This window comes from Pogoniulus pusillus, chromosome 33 (assembly GCF_015220805.1).
Source record: "Pogoniulus pusillus isolate bPogPus1 chromosome 33, bPogPus1.pri, whole genome shotgun sequence".
Classification (NCBI taxonomy): domain Eukaryota; kingdom Metazoa; phylum Chordata; class Aves; order Piciformes; family Lybiidae; genus Pogoniulus; species Pogoniulus pusillus.
Genome location: NC_087296.1, coordinates 4,708,171 through 4,727,246, shown reverse-complemented (window position 1 = coordinate 4,727,246; position 19,076 = coordinate 4,708,171). Strand labels below are relative to the sequence as shown.

Below are 19,076 nucleotides of genomic sequence, written 5' to 3'. Positions count from 1 at the left end.
CAACATTCTTACCTTTAAATTGGGGAAATGTGAGTTTGATGGATGGACTGTCAGATGGATAAGGAACTGGCTGAATGGCTGCATCCAGAGAGTTGTAGGCAATGATGCAAAGCTTGAGTGGAAACCAGTAACTGTGTTCAATTTTGGGCTCCCCAGTCTATGAGGGATGGGGATCTGCTGGAGAGAGTCCAGCAGAGAGCCATGAGGAGGACTGGAGCACTGCCTGATGAGGAGAGGCTGAGGGGCCTGGGGCTGCTTAGTCTGCAGAAAAGAAGACTGAGAGGGGATTTAATCAATGTTTATAAACATCTGAGGGCTGGAGGTCAGGAAAGGCAGACAGGCTCTGCTCACTGCTCCCTGGGATAGGACAAGGAGCAATGGATGGAAGCTGCAGCACAGAAGGTTCCACCTCAACACAAAGGGGAAATTCTTTCCTGTAAGAGTCCCAGAGCACTGGCACAGGCTGCCCAGAGAGGCTGTGGAGTCTCCTCTGCAGCCTTTCAAGGCCTGTCTGGGTGTGTTCCTGTGTGACCTGAGCTAGACTGTACGATTCTGCTCTGGCAGGGAGGTTGGTCTGGATGATCTCTTTGGGTCCCTTCCAACCCCTGACATCCTGTGAGCCTGTGTGAACAAATGATGCTCTTCATGGGTCCATACTAGAACCAATACTATTTATTTTGAGCAACCTGATCCACTGGAGGATGCCCCTTTATGGCACAAGGTTGGGCTAGGTGATCTTTAAAGATCCCTTCCAACTCAAACCACCCTGTGGTTCTCTAACAAACACACTATGGTTATGCAGCACTGGCGTTTGGTGAGGGGGAGAGGTGCTGCCTGTGTGGTCTGCTTGTCCCTCTGAATCAGTGCTGTTCACATGGAGTAACAGAGCAATCACAGACCTTAGAAGTGCTTTGGTTGGAAGAGACCTTTAAGATCATGTGATGGTTGGGCTTGAGGAAGGTTGTGTGCTCGTGTGCAGCATTGTCAGAGCTGCCTTTGCTTAAATTAACTTGGATAAATAAAGAAAATGGGCAAATAGGATTATTTTTCACCCAGATCGTTATGGACTTTGTAGGGTGCATGACAATTTCCCTGCTGAGGTGGAAATCCTCACTTTCAATGCCTGCAGGGCTGGATCTTCAGCTAGGTTTCCCTGGGATACTCTCAGTGTTTCCAAAGAGCCTACTGCTTCTCTCAATGCCAGCAGACACACACAGAGGCAGAGCAGGACTCTGTGGATCAATTTCTTCAGTGTGTTTTCTTCAGAAAAACCCTTTTCTGTTTAAGAAAGCCAAAGTGCACATTGAAATAGAAAATAATAGTAATAGCAAAAGAACAAAAGGAGAAGGAAGCAGTTCAGACATGTAGGGATGGCATACCCATAAAGCTGGCCAGCCAGGTTAGACATTAATTCACTGGGAGCTTCAAATATGAGCCACAGCCACGTTGTGAGCCTGTGTTTTGAATTAGAGCTCACTGAGCATGGCCCTCTGCTTCCAAAGGAATGACGTAGTGTGGCATGTTTTTTGTGAGTGTCCCTCCTGTGAGGCCTCTGTGTGATGCTGATGACACAGTGCCAACAAGCCTCTCTCAAGGAGGTCTTTGCCAAGCCTGAGGCATACTTGTTCTTTCCTATGGGCACCTCTGCTTCGAGGTGGAGTTTGACTTGTGCCATGTATTGCTGCTGCAAATGTGAAGTGTTTGGAGTTGCTCAGCCCTGCTGAAGAACGAAGCCTCCCAACTGGAGAAGAGGCTCAGCCCTCTAAAACACAACCTTTTCTGCAGCATGGCACGTTTGAAGGTCTGCTCTGGGGGCTCCTCTTCGGTGGCTTGGAATGTCTATGGTGTAAGTGCTTCTGAGCCTGTCCTCCAGGCTTCCTTTGCAGGTCATGGAGAGAAGTGGATGCTTCCAGTGCATGACTCATCTTACTTATTTTAGACCTCTTCTCTGTGCTGAGATGAATCATTCCTTTCAAGAGCCTGACTGCCTCATCTGTCCTGTCAAATAACTTAGCTCCTCAGCCCACTGTGGGAGCTTGGTCCCTGGTTGTTCTCTTCAGGAGTGTTCACTCCCAGCTTTCCCTTGGAGCCTACCAGTTAATTGCCTCTGAAACTAAACGTGGGTGTTTGCAAGGGATTCTTTGCTGCCAGAGCCACTCCATGGCATCAGCAAGAGGAGCAGCGTGCCAGGTTTGGCTGCATCCACCCTCAGCAGTGCTCCACTCATCTCAGCAGGCTCATTGTGTGTCCCTCGTGAGGCAAAGCCAGCGCTCAGGTGTGCTGCAACACAGCTTCCACTGTTTAAGGTACTGTGGCCATTTGAGCTGATTTTCTAGCTCAGACACGGGAGAGGTGAACACTGCAGGGATAGGCCATATAATGGCAGCAATGGATGAGATACTCTAATGTCACTGGAGCATCAGGAGCATTATGCCTAGAAGCACAGCTTGGACCTTCCCCTTACTGGCTTCTGCTGCTTGAGCTGCGCCTGCTGCTATCTTCCCTGCCTGCTGTTTTGGCTGCTGCTGCTTTGCTGCTTAGCACCCAGCCCTGGCCAATCAACCAGACCATGGCACTAAGTGCCACATCCAGGCTTTGCTTCAACACCTCCAGGGATGGTGACTCCACCACCTCCCTGGGCAGCCCATTCCAATGCCAGTCACTCTCTCTGCCAACAACTTCCTCCTAACATCCAGCCTAGACCTATATGTTGCAATGTGAATCCCACACACTGTATTTTAAGCTGAAAAGTCCCTGCAGCATTTCATCCACTAGCAAACTCAGTTCTGCTGCACCCTTCTGAGAGGGGTCAGTGTGGTGGCCCACAGTGTGGTGGTCCACAGCCAGAACTGCACTGGGTACATTTAATCTGCAGAGCTTATTGCAGAAGGTTTACATGGAAACACTATGGAACATGATCAAAATTAACATCAAAAGCTACAAACAAAGGCTTCCAATGTATGTAGAGAGTGGCTATGTAGAGAAATAGCCTGAATCCTTCAGGAGGGTATTTTGTGAGCCCTGAAAGTGCTTATACTTGCATCACCCACCCCAGTGAGTTACCTTCCTGGGTGGGAAGGTGTTTCTGGTCCAGGAGAGGTTCTGGATTTTCATCTTCCTTCACTCTCTGATGTAATGCAGCTGTTGAGGTGCCCCACTGAGTGTTTAGTAGGTGTTAGGAGCAGACCTCTCCAGTGTATTTGTTAGGGAGTGGGAATGTGCTTGCTGAAGAGCCAGAGACCAAGTGTGAAGTTTGAGAAGCTGTTAAAAAAGCATTTGCTGTCCACTCTCAGCTCAGGTCCACTCTCTGCTCTGTCACAGAAGGATCATCTGTGTAGTGCTCCTTAATTTAAACAACTCTATAAAAGGTCAATCTCCTTTTATTTTAAAGTGAAACTGCATTATTAAGTTCTTTTTTACTCTTTACAGTTGTGTGTTTATTGGTGCACTTTGGGAGACAGTGGTGACCTGCAAAATGAACCCCAAAACTCACGCAGAGTTCTGCAGTAGGTCTATTTTATTACAGCGCTGGCTGCAGGCAGGATGGCTCCATCAATCCTGCCCACCCCATGCTGGCAGAAGCCACAGTTTATGTTACAGGAGCAGGCATATTCATAGTAAGAGGAAGGGTTATTACAATGATTTCTTGGAGTTCATTAACAGAGGTATTTTTCCATTCTCCACCCCAATTCCAACCCAACTGGAATGGTTATCTGTGATGAACACCCCACACAGTCTTCTTCACAGGGTCTTTTCATCTCTGGTCAGCAGACCCCTCTTTATTGCTGATGTCAGGGTACCTCTGCTTCTCCTTCCTGCTTTCTTTAGCCACTGCAGGCCTGGCCCTTTACAAGATTACAGATGGCAGATCTCCACCAAGTAACTGCAGACACTTGTGCAGTGCTTGTTGTTTAGGTTTGTGTATTACCAACGGATTACTACAGACAAACATTTCTACAAAGTCTGGTGTTTTATAGTTTGTCACAGGCACCCTCAAAATGTGCATCTGCTCCATAAGGCTCTTTACCAGCACTCCTTGGTCTTTCTTCTACCAGTGGGAAGGCAATCTGTGCTCTTTGTGATTGCAAAGAAGTAGAGGGAGAGGCACAGCAGCTCTTTGCTGCTGCACTCTGCTGAGGAAACCTCGTTCCGGTGGTTCATTAGGGGGAGGTTTCTATTTTCTCTTTTTAAGTTCTTTTTTTCCCCTCCTTGTCAACTCTGTGCAGAGGGAATTCTTACTGAATGCTGCCATAATGGCCACCCTCTAATTCCCCTCCTTAATGAGCTACTTCTCACACAAGTAGATTTCAGAGTAACTGTGCGCAGATGTTGAGGTGTCTGGGGTTGGGGTTGGGTTTTTTCTGCTTGGGAAATGATTGTCAGTCTTCATTTTCATTTCAGCTTTCAAGCCTGTTGAAATGGCAGCATTCCTGTCATTGCAAACGTTATTCAGCCATGTGAACTGTGACTCGTTCTGAAAGATTACAGGCATTGCCCTCCCCGGTGTGCACCTTTCCTCCTGCTGTTAGCTGTTTGCAGGCTGCCTTCTGCAGTCAGCGGGTCAGGGGCACCTGCTGGCGCAGAGCTTGCTTGCTGACTTGCTTCCAGCTTGCTGCTGTGTGGGGCAGAGCAGCCTCTGCCTGCCTGCGCTGGGAAATCAGACAGGATCACACAATGTCAGGGGCTGGAAGGAACTTGGAAAGCTCATCCAGTCCAACCCCCCCTGCCAGAGCAGCATTACCTAGAGCAGATCACACAGGAATGCATCCAGGTGGGTTTTGAACATCTCGAGAGAGAGAGACTCCTCAACCTCCCTGGGCAGCCTGTTCCAGGGTTCTGTCACCCTCACAGGGAAAAAATTCCTCCTCATGTTTCCATGGAACTTCCTATGCCTCAGCTTCCAGCCCTTGCCCTGTCACTGGGCATCTCTGAGCAGAGCCTGGCTCCAGCCTCCTGGCACTCACCCCATACATCTTTATGAACATTGATGAGGTCATCTCTCAGTCTCCACTCCAAGCTGCAGAGCTCCAGCCCTCAGCCTCTCCTCTTAAGAGACGTGTTCCATTCCCTTCATCATCTATGCTACCTTTGTCTGCTTCTTGGGTGTGGGGAGGGAATTGTTACATGTCCTTTTCAGCATATTTTTTCACTAAAAAACACAAATAGCAAGCCCCAAAGAAGCAAGAAACCTCACAGAGACCTCCTGGCTCAGGTTCACTCCAGACTCTGTTTACTTAGGCTGTGAAAATATCAGTTTGTGGTATCAGCTCGAGGCAAACACCATCTGCTCTGGCTCTCCCCTTTATTCACCTTTCTTTCCTAGCATCACCTCCTGCTTTTTCCCTTTCCAGATTTCCTCTCTGGCATCAGCAGATCCCTGCTGTCACTGAGCTGGCTCTTCTGCTGGCACCGCAGACCAGCCCGCTGGGGCTCAGCACCTTGCCTGCATCCTCTCCAGGGCTTCCTTTGAAATGAGTTCCTGTGGGAGTCATGAATGAGTTTCTTTTCTTTGTTCAGTGTCAGCATGAACCTGTGGAGAAGAAAGAATAACCCTCCTTGCTGTTCATTATGGACACTTGGTTAATTGAGGATGATTGAGGAGAGGCTGAGGGAGCTGGGGCTGTGCAGCCTGCAGAAGAGGAGGCTCAGGGCAGACCTCATTGCTGCCTGCAGCTCCCTGAAGGGAGGCTGTGGCCAGGTGGGGTTGGGCTCTTCTGCCAGGCAAACAGCAACAGAACAAGGGGACACAGTCTGAAGTTGTGCCAGGGGAGGTCTAGGCTGATGTTGTTAGGAAGTTGTTGTCAGAGAGAGTGATTGGCATTGGAATGGGCTGCCCAGGGAGGTGGTGGAGTTTCCATCCCTGGAGGTGTTGAAGCAAAGCCTGGCTGAGCCTCCTCTGCTGCAGACTGCACACCCCTAGCTCCCTCAGCCTCTCCTCACAGGGCTCTGCTCCAGGCCCCTCCCCAGCTGTATTGCCTTTCTCTGGACGTGTTCAGCATCTTAAGATCTCTCTTGAATTGAGGAGCCCAGAACTGAACAGAAGACAAAAGGTGTGATCTGAGCAGTGCTGAGCACAGGGGCAGAATAACCTCCCTTGTCCTGCTGCCCACACTGCTCCTGAGCCAGCCCAGGATGCCATTGGCTCTCTTGCCCACCTGGGCACACTGCTGGCTCATGTTCAGCTACTGTCCACCAGCACCCCCAGGTCCCTCTCTGACTGGCTGTTCTCAGCCACTCTGTCCCCAGCCTGTAGCACTGTTTGGGGTTGCTGTGGCCAAAGTGTAGAAGCCTGCACTTGCCCTGCTTAAATCTCATCCCATTGGCCTCTGCCCACCCATCCAGCCTGTCCAGGTCCCTCTGCAGGGCTCTCCTACCCTCCAACAAATGGACAGGTGATGGACAGATGCCTGAGAATTTGGTTATACAGATCTTGGTTTTCTTTGTGTGTTTCTACAAGCCCAGGCTTGCTTTGGGTGTCCTGGAGTAACTGCATTGACACGGGTATCCTGGAAGAGGAGCCCTTTCTGACTGACTCGTATCTGCTTTCAAAACTCATCATGATAAATCACTTAGATCCTCTTTCACTGTAGTTCAAACCCTGCTTTAGTTTGAAATAGCTTTCATGTGTAGACAAGCCCCTAGGAAACTTTTTTGTTTGGGGTTGACATCTCCTTAAATTATCAATGCTTGCATTTTAGGCACGGACCAAGGAGTGAATCCTGCTCCTTCAAGGTGTTGTTTGTTTTGCTTTGCAGACTGCGAGGTGGCACATTGACCTGCAACCGTGGGCAAGTCCAACTCCTTCCCTCAACTACGAGGCCTTGAGGTTCCTGAAGTACATCAGCACTTCCCAGGTAGGTTTTTCTTCATTTCAGTCTCCTTTTGCAAAACAGTTTGGCTGGCACAGGCTGTTCCCTTTCAGGTAAGGGATTAACCTCACCCCAGCCTGGTTTTCAAAGTGATTTGTTTCTAAGGTTGCTTTAACCTAGCAGTGATGGTTGCTGTGAATGGAAAAGTCACACCACAGGGTGTAAAGAATGCATCATTTCCTTGCTTTTTATGTCCAGATGGGCTCATGTCCTGACAGGAGCAGGGTAAAACTGAAATGCCAGATGATGTCCCTTTCCCACTCTCTTTCTCTCTCTCTGTAGTGAGAGAGCTGTGTACTTCTCAATAACAATGCCATAACCAGGCTGATTTTGGCTCAAAAGGATGCATTTGATGATGCAAGTAAAAAGAGAAAGTCCCTAACTTCATAGATTGCATAGAGTGGCTGCCCAGGAGGGTCACAGATGCTCCCTTCCTGGAGATGTTTAAGGCCAGGCTGGATGTGAGACCTGGTTTAGCGAAGGGGTCCCTGCCCATGGCAGGGAGGTTGAAACTAATGATATTTAAGGTTCTTCCCAACTCAAACCAACTCTGTAGTGAGAGAGCTGTGTACTTGGTCACCCCACTTGTCAGTAACAATGCCATCACCAGGCTTATTTCAGCTCAAAAGGATGCATTTGATGATCCCAGTAAAAAGAGAAAGTCCCTAACTTCATGGAACGGTTTGAGTTGGAAGGGACCTTAAAGATCATCTAATTCAGACCACTCTGCCATGGGCAGGGACCCCTTTGCTACACCAGGTCTCTCATTCAGCCTGGACTTAAACATCTCCAGGAAGGGAGCATCTGTGACCTCCCTGGGCAGCCTGTTCCAGTGTCTCACCACCCTCACTGTAAAGAATTTCTTTTTGATCTCCAATCTCAATCTGCCTTCCTTCTAATTCTGCCTTCCTCCAATCTGTTCCCTCTCATCCTATCCCAACAAGGCATTGTAAATAATCCCTCCCCAGCATTCTTGTAGCCCCCTTCAGGTGCTGGAGGGCTGCTATAAGGCCTCCTCAGTGCCACCTTTTCTCCAGACTGAGCAGGCTCAATTCTTGCAGCCTGACCCAATAGAGGAGCTGCAGCAGCTCCATGTGCCTCTTATGCTGGGGGCACCAGACCAGGGTGCAGTGCTCCATCTCAGAGGGGGAGAATCACCCTTGGACAAGAATCAACTCAAATAAGTGATCCCAGTGGTACCTGTAGAGTCCTGGCGGTTATATAATAATAATGATAACTTGTTGTTATTATAATATAATAATAACCACTGGTTAATAACCAGTGGTTATTTTGAGGACAAAAATGGTGGCATGGAAAATGAGTGTTTCCATGTGCCTTTCAAATCCAGCTTGCTCTGACAGATTCTTCCAGGGGCTAGCATCTATGGAATGGGGCCATCATGTCTCAATGGAGGCATCGCTACCTGAAGGGAGGCTGTAGCCAGGTGGGGGTTGGGCTCTTCTCCCAGGCAACCAGCAATAGAACAAGGGGACACAATCTGAAGTTGTGCCAGAGGAAGTATATGCTGGATGTTAGGTGGAAGTTCTTCACAAAGAGAGTGATTGGCATTGGAATGGGCTGCCCAGGGAGGTGGTGGAGTCACCATTGCTGGAGGTGTTCAAGAAAATCCTGGATAAGGCACTTAGGGCCATGGTCTGGTTGGCCAGGGCTGGGTGATAGATTGGACTAGATGACCTTGGAGGTCTCTTCCAACCTGGTTGATTCTATGATTCCCCATGCATACACTTCTGCCATTCACCCATGCATTCACTGCCTGTAATGAAAAATGGGAAGGGTGCTGCATGCCTCCAGTTCCAGCAGGACAGCTGCTTTTGGTGCCCAGGTCTGTCAGCAGCTGAGCCTGGAACGCACCTGACTATAGATGGTACTGCCTCACTGCTGGCTCTGGAGAGCATCAAAAGGCCTCAGGTGCTAATGTCACTCACATACAAAATGCCATTCACATTCCCAACATGTGAAATGTCATTCACGGATACAGTTCTTGGTTAGTGCAATCCTTTCAAGGCTGAGCCAAGAAGATTTGTTTGGAACACGTGTATAAATCCTCTGGTGTGGTAACTGGGAGCTTAGCAGAGTGGTCACTTCTCCTCCAGCTTGTGGGGTGCCCCTGGCTAAGTGCTGGAGAAAATGACAACTCTGCCTCTACTCATGGACAGCACTGAGAAGGCAGGAGGAGAGATGAGGCAGCAAGGGATGTGGGCAGAGCTGCTAGTTTTGTTGCACAGGAGTTTAGACTGCAGCAGGCATATTAAGCTGAAAACATCCTTCAGCATGGTGACTTAATAAACAGTGGCAGATGCTGCTAAACTCCGCTAGTTGGGTCAAAGCCTGCAAGGACATCAATTAGCTGAGAGTTTATTGCTTCTGACACGCTAATCGAGAAGTTTCGTTCCCAGAGTGACTGACCCTGGGGTGTTGGGGGGACAAGCATAAGTGAAAACAAAAAGCTGAGAGGAATCCTTGTGCCTGACCTGGCAGATGTTACAGGGTTGCTAACTGACAGGGTAACACCAGGACTGGGGCAAGCACTTCTGGAGGTGGGCTCATGCTTAGGCAAGTGAGCGTGGGCTCTCCTTTTCCTTGTTTGCTGACCAAGTGTCTGCTAACTGCTGTGCTCCCTGCCCTTAGTGGAGAAGGGCTCCAGCTGCTGCAGGCAGAGGATGTCACATTAGCAGGGCTGAGGGGTGTCCAGAAAAGCCTTTTGCAGTGCTCCTGTCTCATGGTCACTTCTTGCATGTGCTGCTGTTTGTGTGATAGCAGCGAGCAGAAGCCCAGAACGGGAGATGGGCAGAGTGCACTGGGGGCTGGCAGGTAGCACAACAGGCTGGGGCTGGGGGTTCAGTTTTTGATAGCAAGAGCTGCTAGAACTTCTCCCAGCTCTTAGTGTTGTAATTGCTCATAATACTGTGAGTCAAGTAAGTGGCAGCCCTGCAGAGCTGTGCTTTTCTGGAGACAGCACATAGATGAGCACTTGTTATTGCAACGCTATTTGTTCCTTGTGACTGAAGGGAAACGGGGTGGGGGGGAGGTGGGGTGCAGTGTAAGTCAGCTTAAAGCTTAGTGAATCCTGAGAGCAGCATGAAGAGGTAGTATATTAACTCCTTAGGAATTTTTCCGTGGGAGTTATGAGCTGGGCAGGGGCAAGGAGGTGGTGAGGCAGTGTGTAAACCTTCTGGATGTAATGCTCCAGATAATGATCTTTCAGAGCTTAAGCTCCTTAAAGAATGAGAGGTTTATTTACTTATACAAGGCACATAGTGGAGAGTGCCTACCACAGTGAAGGCTGGGCTGCAGTTTTCACTCTCACTCCTGTGTACAGTTGTTACACTTCTGTGGTCCTAGGTGAGGCCAACCTGGACTTTTTAGTTTGGCTAAAACTGAGAGCTGAGCTTGGAAAGTCTGTTGTAGGAAGAAACCTCATTGCTGTCTACAACTGCCTGAAGGGAGGCTGTAGCCAGGTAGGGTCGGGCTCTTCTGCCAGGCAACCAGCAACAGAATGAGGGGACACAGCCTCAAGTTGTGCCAGGGGAGGTCTAGGCTGGATGTTAGGAGGAAGTTGTTGGCAGAGAGAGTGATTGGCATTGGAATGGGCTGCCCAGGGAGGTGGTGGAGTCGCCATCCCTGGAGGTGTTGAAGCAAAGCCTGGCTGAGGTACTTAGTGCCATGGTCTGGTTGATTGGCCAGGGCTGGGTGACAGATTGGCCTGGATGATCTTGGAGGTCTCTTCCAACCTGGTTGATTCTATGAGAGCAGTCAGTTCAGGACTGATGTTTAACCTGGGCTTGCCTCTACTGTTGTTCTTTCCATGTTTTTATGGTTGGTTTTCTGTCAGTGCCAGCTCCCATGCCTGCAGCCAGGGTTGGTACTGGGCCCAAAGAATGACTTTTTGACACAGTGCTTCTGCTGAGTTCCTGCAACTCTTCTCACTTTGCTCTCCTAACTGTGTTAGCAGCCTGTGCCCTGCAACCCCTGAGCTGGATGTCCCAGCTGCATGTGATCTGAGAAATCCTTCAACCACATGTAAGCTGATGGTGGTGCAGAGCAGCAGAGACTCTCTTGGCCAGCAGCAGTCACAGCTGTGGTGCCTGCTTCTGCTTCCTGTTCCCACCTTACCGCACACCATGGTGCCACTGCCTCTCCATCACCTGCTGTGTCCTGGCTCTTCATTGCAGCAAAGGCTGCAGCACCCCCGTGTCTGCCTTCTCTCGAGTGGGTCTGGAGGAAGGGCATGGTGCAGAATGGTGAGGCAGAGCCTCGGGGTGAAGTGCTGGCCCGAGCTGCTGGGTGGCTGGGCAGAGCTGGTCCTGCATGCAGAGGCTCCTCCGTAGCGTGTCCCTCCCAGGGACACAGCTTTATTGGCTGAATCACTGCTCTGCTCTGGCTGCTGCTCAGCTGCCGCCACAGCTGGCTTCACCTCTCGGTGAAGTGATTTGTGACACTTGCTGGTAGGTCTCTGGTGAATCCAGCACATTTCAGTCCTTGCTTTCTTAGTCTTTACAAGGGCTTTGACTTACAGCATCTTCCCTGCAGGGTCTTTTGCCTCTTCTGCTTTTGCCGTGTTTTCACCCTGGCTTTGGACTCTGCATGTCTGAGCCAGCACAGCATAAGCACACATGTTCCTGATTCCTTTGTTTAGTTAAGCACTTGCTTAAATCCCTCTGCTGTTGGAGAGGGGATGTGTTTGGGTAATGGTTAAATCTCTTCTGGAACTGAGAGCCAGGCCACTCCAGGTAAGGTGTAGAGGCTACATTGCTGTGACTCTGCAGCTTGTGGTCACAATCCTGAATCACAACGTGGTGCTAGTGTTATCCAGGATACAGAACCCACTCCAGGCTTGGAAGGGAGGGAAGATGGGGAGGGAAGGGAAAGGAGGAAAGGAAGGGAGGGAAGGGAGGAAAGGAAAGGAGAGAAGGAAAGGGAGGAAAGAAAGGGAGGGAAAGGTAGAGAGAGAAGGGAAGGGAAGGGAGGAAAAATGTTTTGATTGTGGTTTTACTGCCCAAGTAACTTGTGCTCAGGAAAATTGAATTTTGGGTATAGTACTAATGCTTAATTATTTGCTTTTCAAACTGCATTGCTCTCTGGGGGGTTATATAAGCCTTGCATTTCACCAGGCAGAGCAGCTGAACAAGGGGGGGGGGAAGGGGAGATCATCAGATCTCCATAGCCGTGTATCAGATTGACAATCAGATCTAAACGAAGCCAATTAACATTTTTATTCCTTCCACTCCTTTCCCCCAGAAGGCAAATTAAAAACAAATTAAAAGTCATGTCTTGGAATGAAATCTCCTTTGATTTCAACAGATTTCATGTGAACACATGAACCTGAGCAGCCTGGGAGGGTACTCGGAGACCACAAAGAGGCCCTGGTCGATCTGTCTTGACGAGAGGTTCAGCCTGGTTCATCGGCTCAGAAGCAAGCAGTGTCGTCTCTATTCCCTGGGGTAAGTGCTCTCTTCAAAGGCAGCAAATCGTTTCCTGACACCCAGCTTCAAAAAGCCCTGGAGACGCCACACAGGCTGCAGCCAGGTTGTCTTTCAAAGTGCAGCCTGTGTTCAGGTGTGCCTGCAGCAGTGTTGTTGTGCCTCTCTAAACTCTGCTTTTAGGAAAAAGCTGTCTGCGTGGCAGGCTTTGCTTGCTTGCACTTTTTGTTCCTTTATACCAGCACACAAACAAATTGGTAATGCCAGGCTCACCGGATGGCAGGGGTTGGAAGGGACCCAAGGAGATCATCCAGTCCAACCCCCCTGCCAGAGCAGGAGCATACAATCTAGCTCAGGGCACACAGGAACACATCCAGACAGACCTTGAAAGTCTACAGAGGAGACTCCACAATCTCTCTGGACAGCCTGTGCCAGTGCTCTGGGACCCTTTCAGGAAAGAAGTTCTCCTTTGTGTTGAGCTGGAACCTCCTGTGCTGCAGCTTCCATCCATTGCTCCTTGTCCTATCCCAGGGAGCAGTTGAGCAGAGCCTGTCCCCCCCCTCCTGACCCTCAGCCCTCAGGTGTTTATAAACATTGATTAAATCTCTTCTCAGTCTTCTCTTGTCTAGACTAAGCAGCCCCAGGTCCCTCAGCCTCTCCTCATCAGGCAGTGCTCCAGTCCCCCCCATCATCCTTGTAGCCCTCTGCTGGACCTTCTTCAGCAGATCCCTGTCCCTCATAGACTGGAGAGCCCAAAACTGAAGGCAGTACTCAAGTTGAGGTCTCACCAGGGCAGAGTAGAGGGGGAGGAGAACCTCCCTTGATCTGCTGGACACACTCTTCTTAATGCACCCCAGGATCCCATTGGCCTTCTTGGCCACAAGGGCACATTGCTGTGCCAAGGTAATGGTGAGGTAGTGAGTGGTAGTTCACACAGAGGAAGCTGGAAATGAATGAGAGCAACTGAGAAGCTTACAGCATCTTCCCTGAGCAGAAATAAGTTGTATAATTGGCAGGTACTTCAGCAGCAGTGTTGTAAAACTTCATTAGCTACCCCTGGGACAAACCCAGCACATTTCCATATGAGAGTGTGTTTGCCAAGCACTTCAGGGGTGGCCTGCATGAAGTGACAATAATAAAGGCAGTTGTGGCTTTAATTTTTTTGATAGTGTTTACAACACTTCCAGACACTTGAGATTGAAGCTTTCACTCTTCACAGCCCAAGTGCTTTCACAGGCAGTAAAATCACAAATGCAAGCCTGCTTCCCTGCTAATAAAACACTTTGCTTCCCAGGAGGGTGAGGGAGGTCACTCTTCAGAGTTTGTCAGGCCACTGGCCTTTTGCATTAGCCATCAGAGCACAGCTGCCCCAGGAGAGGGCTGGCTGGGATCTGCAGCTGGTTTCACACACACCACTACATGGCTGCTGCACACACAACTGCCTTTGCTGTCCTGGCAGACAGCTTTAGCTTAGGTATTGAAAGGCTTCATCTCTCTTCAACCAGCACAGTTTGCTTCTGTGATTGTGCTCCTGTGGTTTGAGCTGTGGTGGGTAGCAAGGGTCTGTCTGGGTGGCATTTCTGAGTGATTAGCACATGGCAGTTAACACCAGCAACTAATGTAAAGTGGATGCAGAGTGCAATGGACTCAAAGGGAGTGTTCTCTGCTAATTTGGGTGGCCTTATATTTGGATCAAGCTTGGCTGTAAAGACCAAGCCCCTCAGAGAGTGAGGGACTGTCAGGTATTGTTCAGCTGCTTTGCTCCTTGGCAGAAGAATAGTTAACATGCCCCTTAGAGACAGACCAAGTATAGAGAGAGCAGACTCCTCTCGGCTGCTGCTTCTTACTTTCTGAATGTTGTTTGCAATCGATGTCAGTGTATAGTTACTTAGTTTTAATGCAAAATACAGGTTTGCATGTTTTGGGTTTTTTGGAGGGGGGTTGTTCTTTGTTTTTAAGGTGCTGTGATAGTTAAGAAAGATGCTGAGTTGTCCCATGCTCAGGTCCAGACTTTACCTGCATGATGGTTGTACTGGCTCACTGCCTGAGCTGCCTCCTAGCAGTCAGTAGGGAGAAGCAGATGCATTCTTTGGACACAACAACCCCAAGCACTGCTACAGGCTGGGGACAGAGTGGCTGCAGAGCAGCCAGGCAGAGAGGGAACTGGGGGTGCTGATAGACAGTAGCTGAACATGAGCCAGCAGTGTGCCCAGGTGGGCAAGAGAGCCAAGGGCATCCTGGCCTGGATCAGGAGCAGTGTGGCCAGTAGGACAAGGGAGGTTATTCTTCCTTTGTGCTCAGCACTGCTCAGGACACACCCTGAGTGCTGTGTCCAGTTCTGGGCTCCTCAATTCAGGAGAGTTGTTGAGGTGCTGGAACATGTCCAGAGAAGTGCAATGAAGCTGGTGAGGGGCCTGGAGCACAGCCCGGTGAGGAGAGGCTGTGGGAGCTGGGGGTGTGCAGCCTGCAGCAGAGGAGGCTCAGGGCAGACCTCATTGCTGCCTACAGCTACCTGAAGGGAGGCTGTAGCCAGGTGGGGTTGGTCTCTTCTCACTGGCAAGCAGCAAGGGGACACAGTCTCAAGCTGTGCCAGGGGAGGTCTAGGCTGAATGTTGTTAGGAAGTTGTTGTCAGAGAGAGTGATTGGCATTGGAATGGGCTGCCCAGGGAGGTGGTGGAGTCACCATCCCTGGAGATGTTCAAGCAAAGCCTGGATGGGGCACTTAGTGCCATGGTCTGGTTGATTGTCTAGGGCTGGGTGCTAGGTTGGACTGGTTGAGCTTGGAGGTCTCTTCCAACCTGGTTGATTCTGTGATTCTATGATTCAGGTGGAAAATCAGCTAAGCTAAGTAACATTCTGGAAGTAGTTTGGTGTAGCTTTCCTTTGATTATAGATCTTATGAAATCACCCAGACTAGACTCAGCAGCTGGAAATTAAGAAATGAAGCTTTATATTTACAGCTTAAGCACAATAATATACAAGCAGAAATACACAAATATATACAGTAATAGACAAGGTAAAGGTAACACAGAAACACTACTCCTCTCCCAGAAACCAGAGTCTCCAGGAGGGGCTCCCAACCACCCTTCCACTTCCTTTCCACCCCTCTGCCTTATCCCAGACTTTGCCTTATGTGCAAGGTGAGTTTGGAGGATTGGCCAGGGGGGTTAGGAAGTAGAAGGATTAATTACACAGACAGCAGGTTAGGGAGAAAAGTGCTGCACTTAGGGAGCAACTGTTATCTGTGTTTGTGTTCTTGTTTTTATACATCTCATCAAGCCTATGAATGAAGCAGACATCACCATTGTTTCCTTTTCACAGCCTATACTATTTCTCCCACTAAAATATCCCAGCTAGGCTCAAACTAGCACAACAGAAATCTGTGTTAACGGGGAGGCTACCTTGAGATGTCTTGGCAAAGTTCAGTGCACTTTGCCCTTCAAGTTACATGGTCATTGAGCTGCTGTATTAATGACTCTCTTCCCTTTGAGTTGAGAGTGGTATTTTTGTTCAGTTGGCCAGTAAGGCAGAACTGCAGAGCTGACTTCATCTGTGCCACAAATCTGGCACAGAGATAACTTGCTGATGGTTTTGAAACAACCTGAGCCAGTGGATGTAAACCAGTGCTATGTATGCGATGTTTTGGGTATGGTACAGGCAGCCTGAATGACAGATTTTCTGTGCTGATGGACCAGGGAGGCTCAGCAGAGATTGAAACTGATGCTGGCTCTCCCATCAATCATCAGGTGCACACGTGCAATAAATGCCCAACCACAAAGCATCAAATGTAACAGCTGAAAAATAAAGAGGAAGCATTTGAGGTTAAGGAGGCTTCAGCCCTCCAGTTTGCTACTGCAGCCTTCAGATCTCGTTACTTGCTAGTTCTTCCCTCAAACTCACTTCCTTTAGTTTATGACAGGCAGGAAACCAATTTTCTTCTGAGTAGGACAAAAATCCCCTTGAAAACATTTTTGTTATCTCATACACTCCATAAAGAGCAAAGAGGGAGCAGCTGCTTCCAATGAAGAGCATTCTCTGTGGAGAGGATGGATGGAGGACAAATGTGAAAGTTCAGTGTGAGCGTTGCTGGGAATCCTGAATTAAATCCATCTATCATTAAAAATGGAACAAAACATTCTGCTTAGGCTTTGCCATCCTGAATGCTGTAGATGAGTCTGTCTGTGAATGAGGGAGCAGCATCTGAAACCTTTGGAGATCTTGGAGATGACTGCTAGCTGCTTCCACTGCTGGGAGGTAGCAGTGTTCTTCCTTGGGGAACAGGATTTCCCAGTGTGATGCATAATTGCAATATGCATTAGTGAGCTCTAGTTATTAGTGATAAATCTGCTTAGATTAAGCTAAGTCTGTTACTAACACCACAGGCAGGCACTCAAGCTGGGATAATACAGGGGAATAGGATTGCAGAAACTTACCAGTCTGTGGTTTACAGAGGCTGGCTGCAAGACTGTATAGACCCTCTCTGAGGTGGGTCTTAGAAGTGTGGGGGGTTTAAGGTCCAGGCAGGGTATGCTTTTAACCCCCTCTCCCAAGCTGTAGAGCTTGTTTATCTTCCTTTGAGAAAGGAGCAGGGAGGGGGGAACACAGAAAGGTGTCTGCCTTTGAGAAAGAAGAGGAGCAGGGAGGGGGGAACACAGGAAGGTGTCTGCCTTTGAGAAAGAAGAGGAGCAGGGAGGAGGGAACAAGGAAGGGAAAACTGGACCTTAACACCCACATTTGTGGGCTCTGTCCCGCAGCGCCTGTGGGAGCTGCAGTGCCAGGAGTACCTGCAGTTACCAGGCTGGAGGAGCTGCAGGTGTCTCCTGGGACTGTGCTGAAGGAGACAGAGCAGCTTTTGTGCCACTTTCGTGCTTGCTGAGGTGGAGGCTGATGCTATGCTCCGTGCAGAGCAAGCTGCAGCCCAGTGTTTATCCTCTGCAGGGCTCTGTGTCCCCTGACCCTCTGCGAACCCTGGGAGCAGGGGACAGCCAAGGGACACCGCTCCCTGCTGTGCTGCCCTCTGTCTTGGGTCAGTGTCCCTGCCCTGGTGCCAGCAGGGACCAGTGCCAATGAGCTCTTCCTTCCCATTTGCGTGCAGGCTGGGAGCGCTGGTCCCACAGTTGGTGCTTTGAAAGCCTACCTCTGCTCCCTCTGAGAGGGCTGTGCGCAGCTGCCCCGGCGCAGCTCGCTTCTGTGCGGCGATAATAGCCCAGTGTCTTGGGCTTCGTTTGTTGGGCTGCTGCGGCAGGCAGCAGCTGCTCTCTCCTCATGGTGGGGGAGGGCCTCTCCGGTCTTCTCTGACCTCTTCTACACCTTAAGAAACACAAAATCCTTCTTGGGAGACCTCACTTGTTTCCATTTTTCATGCAGCACGGTCACACATGAGCCAGGAGTTTTGCAAACCAGTGCTTTTGGAGATGACCTTATTTTCCCTCCTGCCTGTTTGTTGGTTTGCTCTCGCTTCAGGCATGAGTCTGAGCTGTTAGCTACAGTGCCAGCAGACACAGCACCACTTTCTTCAGCCTCCCCTCTATTATTTATCCTGTTCTGCACTGCTCTGAGCCTCCCTTTGCAGTCCACATGAGTGTGCCAGTTTGAAGCTAGCTAGAATGTTTTGATGATAAGAATTAGTTTATAGCTGTGAAAAGGAAGCAATGGTGATGTCTGCTGCACTCATAGGCTTGCTGAGATGTATAAGAACATAAACAGATAAGAGAGTTTGCTCTCTGCTTTTTTGGGCTGCTCTTCTCTCTCTAACCTAACTTGCTGTCTGACTAATCTGTCTGCTTCCTAACCCCCCCAGGCCGACCCTCCAAACTCACCTTGAACGTAAGGCAAGGTCTGGGGTAAGGTAGAGGGGTGGGAAGAAGGTGGCAGAGTGGGTGGGAGCCCCTTTGGGGACCCTGGTTTCTGGGAGGGCTGCTGTGTTTCTGTATTACTTTTTAACTTGCATATAGCTGTAAATATTATAATTACCTGCTTGTGCATTGTGCTAAGCTGTGACTATAAAGCTTCATTCAGTTTCCAGCTCCAGTCTAGTCTGGGTGATTTTCTTAAGTGGAGGTGGGGCAGGTGACATCCAGACCATCACAACGAGAAGCAATCTGTTTGGAGGCAGCCCGAGGTACGTCTGCACCAAAAGCATCTGGCTCCCTGGGTTGTACCAGCTGGCACAGTTGGAAGTGTGTCAGGGGCATGTGTGTGCTTGGTCACTGGGAGCTCACCACTCTGGTGCTGGAACTGTCCCCAACAACTCACATGTCGTTCATTTTAGCCAGCTTCTCATTCCTAAGGGATGACACTGGTCCTTGTTCATCAGTGTGCCCTCTGTGGAAAGCCACCCGCAGACAAACCCCTCGATTCACTTGCTTAACTTCTGAACTTTATTCCTCGTGTGTGCTGTGTGTAACAGAAGAAAACTCCTCTCTTTTCCTCCTACACAGCTCTATGGGCTGGAGTCCTCTGGAATGGAGTTGTTCTTAAAAGCACACTGGGCTGCTGTTGCAGCTTGTGTCCCCTCCTACTTTTCCAGGATGCCTGAAAGGGAAGATGGCTGAGGAGAAGACCTTCCAAAAGGGCATCCTTACACTGTGCTTTAACTTCCAAAGATATGCTCCTCCAAATAGCATCTCATGAGCTAGATGAAGCCCTGGAACAGGCTGCCCAGAGAGGTCCTTCTCTGCAGACTTTCAGAATCTGCCTGGATGCATTCCTGTGCAAACTACTCTAAGGGATCCTGCTTCACAAGGGGATTGGGCTGGATGATCTC

General features: G+C 49.6%; 1 protein-coding gene across 1 annotated transcript in view; it reads left to right on the top strand.

Moving 5' to 3' along the window:
* Positions 1-19,076, top strand: part of METTL24 (methyltransferase like 24) — a 50,493-nt gene that overhangs the window by 15,240 nt on the left and 16,177 nt on the right. The window contains exons 2-3 of the mRNA XM_064170355.1: positions 6,756-6,854; positions 12,192-12,331. Of these exons, the coding sequence (XP_064026425.1) occupies positions 6,756-6,854; positions 12,192-12,331 (239 nt within the window). The remainder of the gene's footprint in view (positions 1-6,755; positions 6,855-12,191; positions 12,332-19,076) is intronic.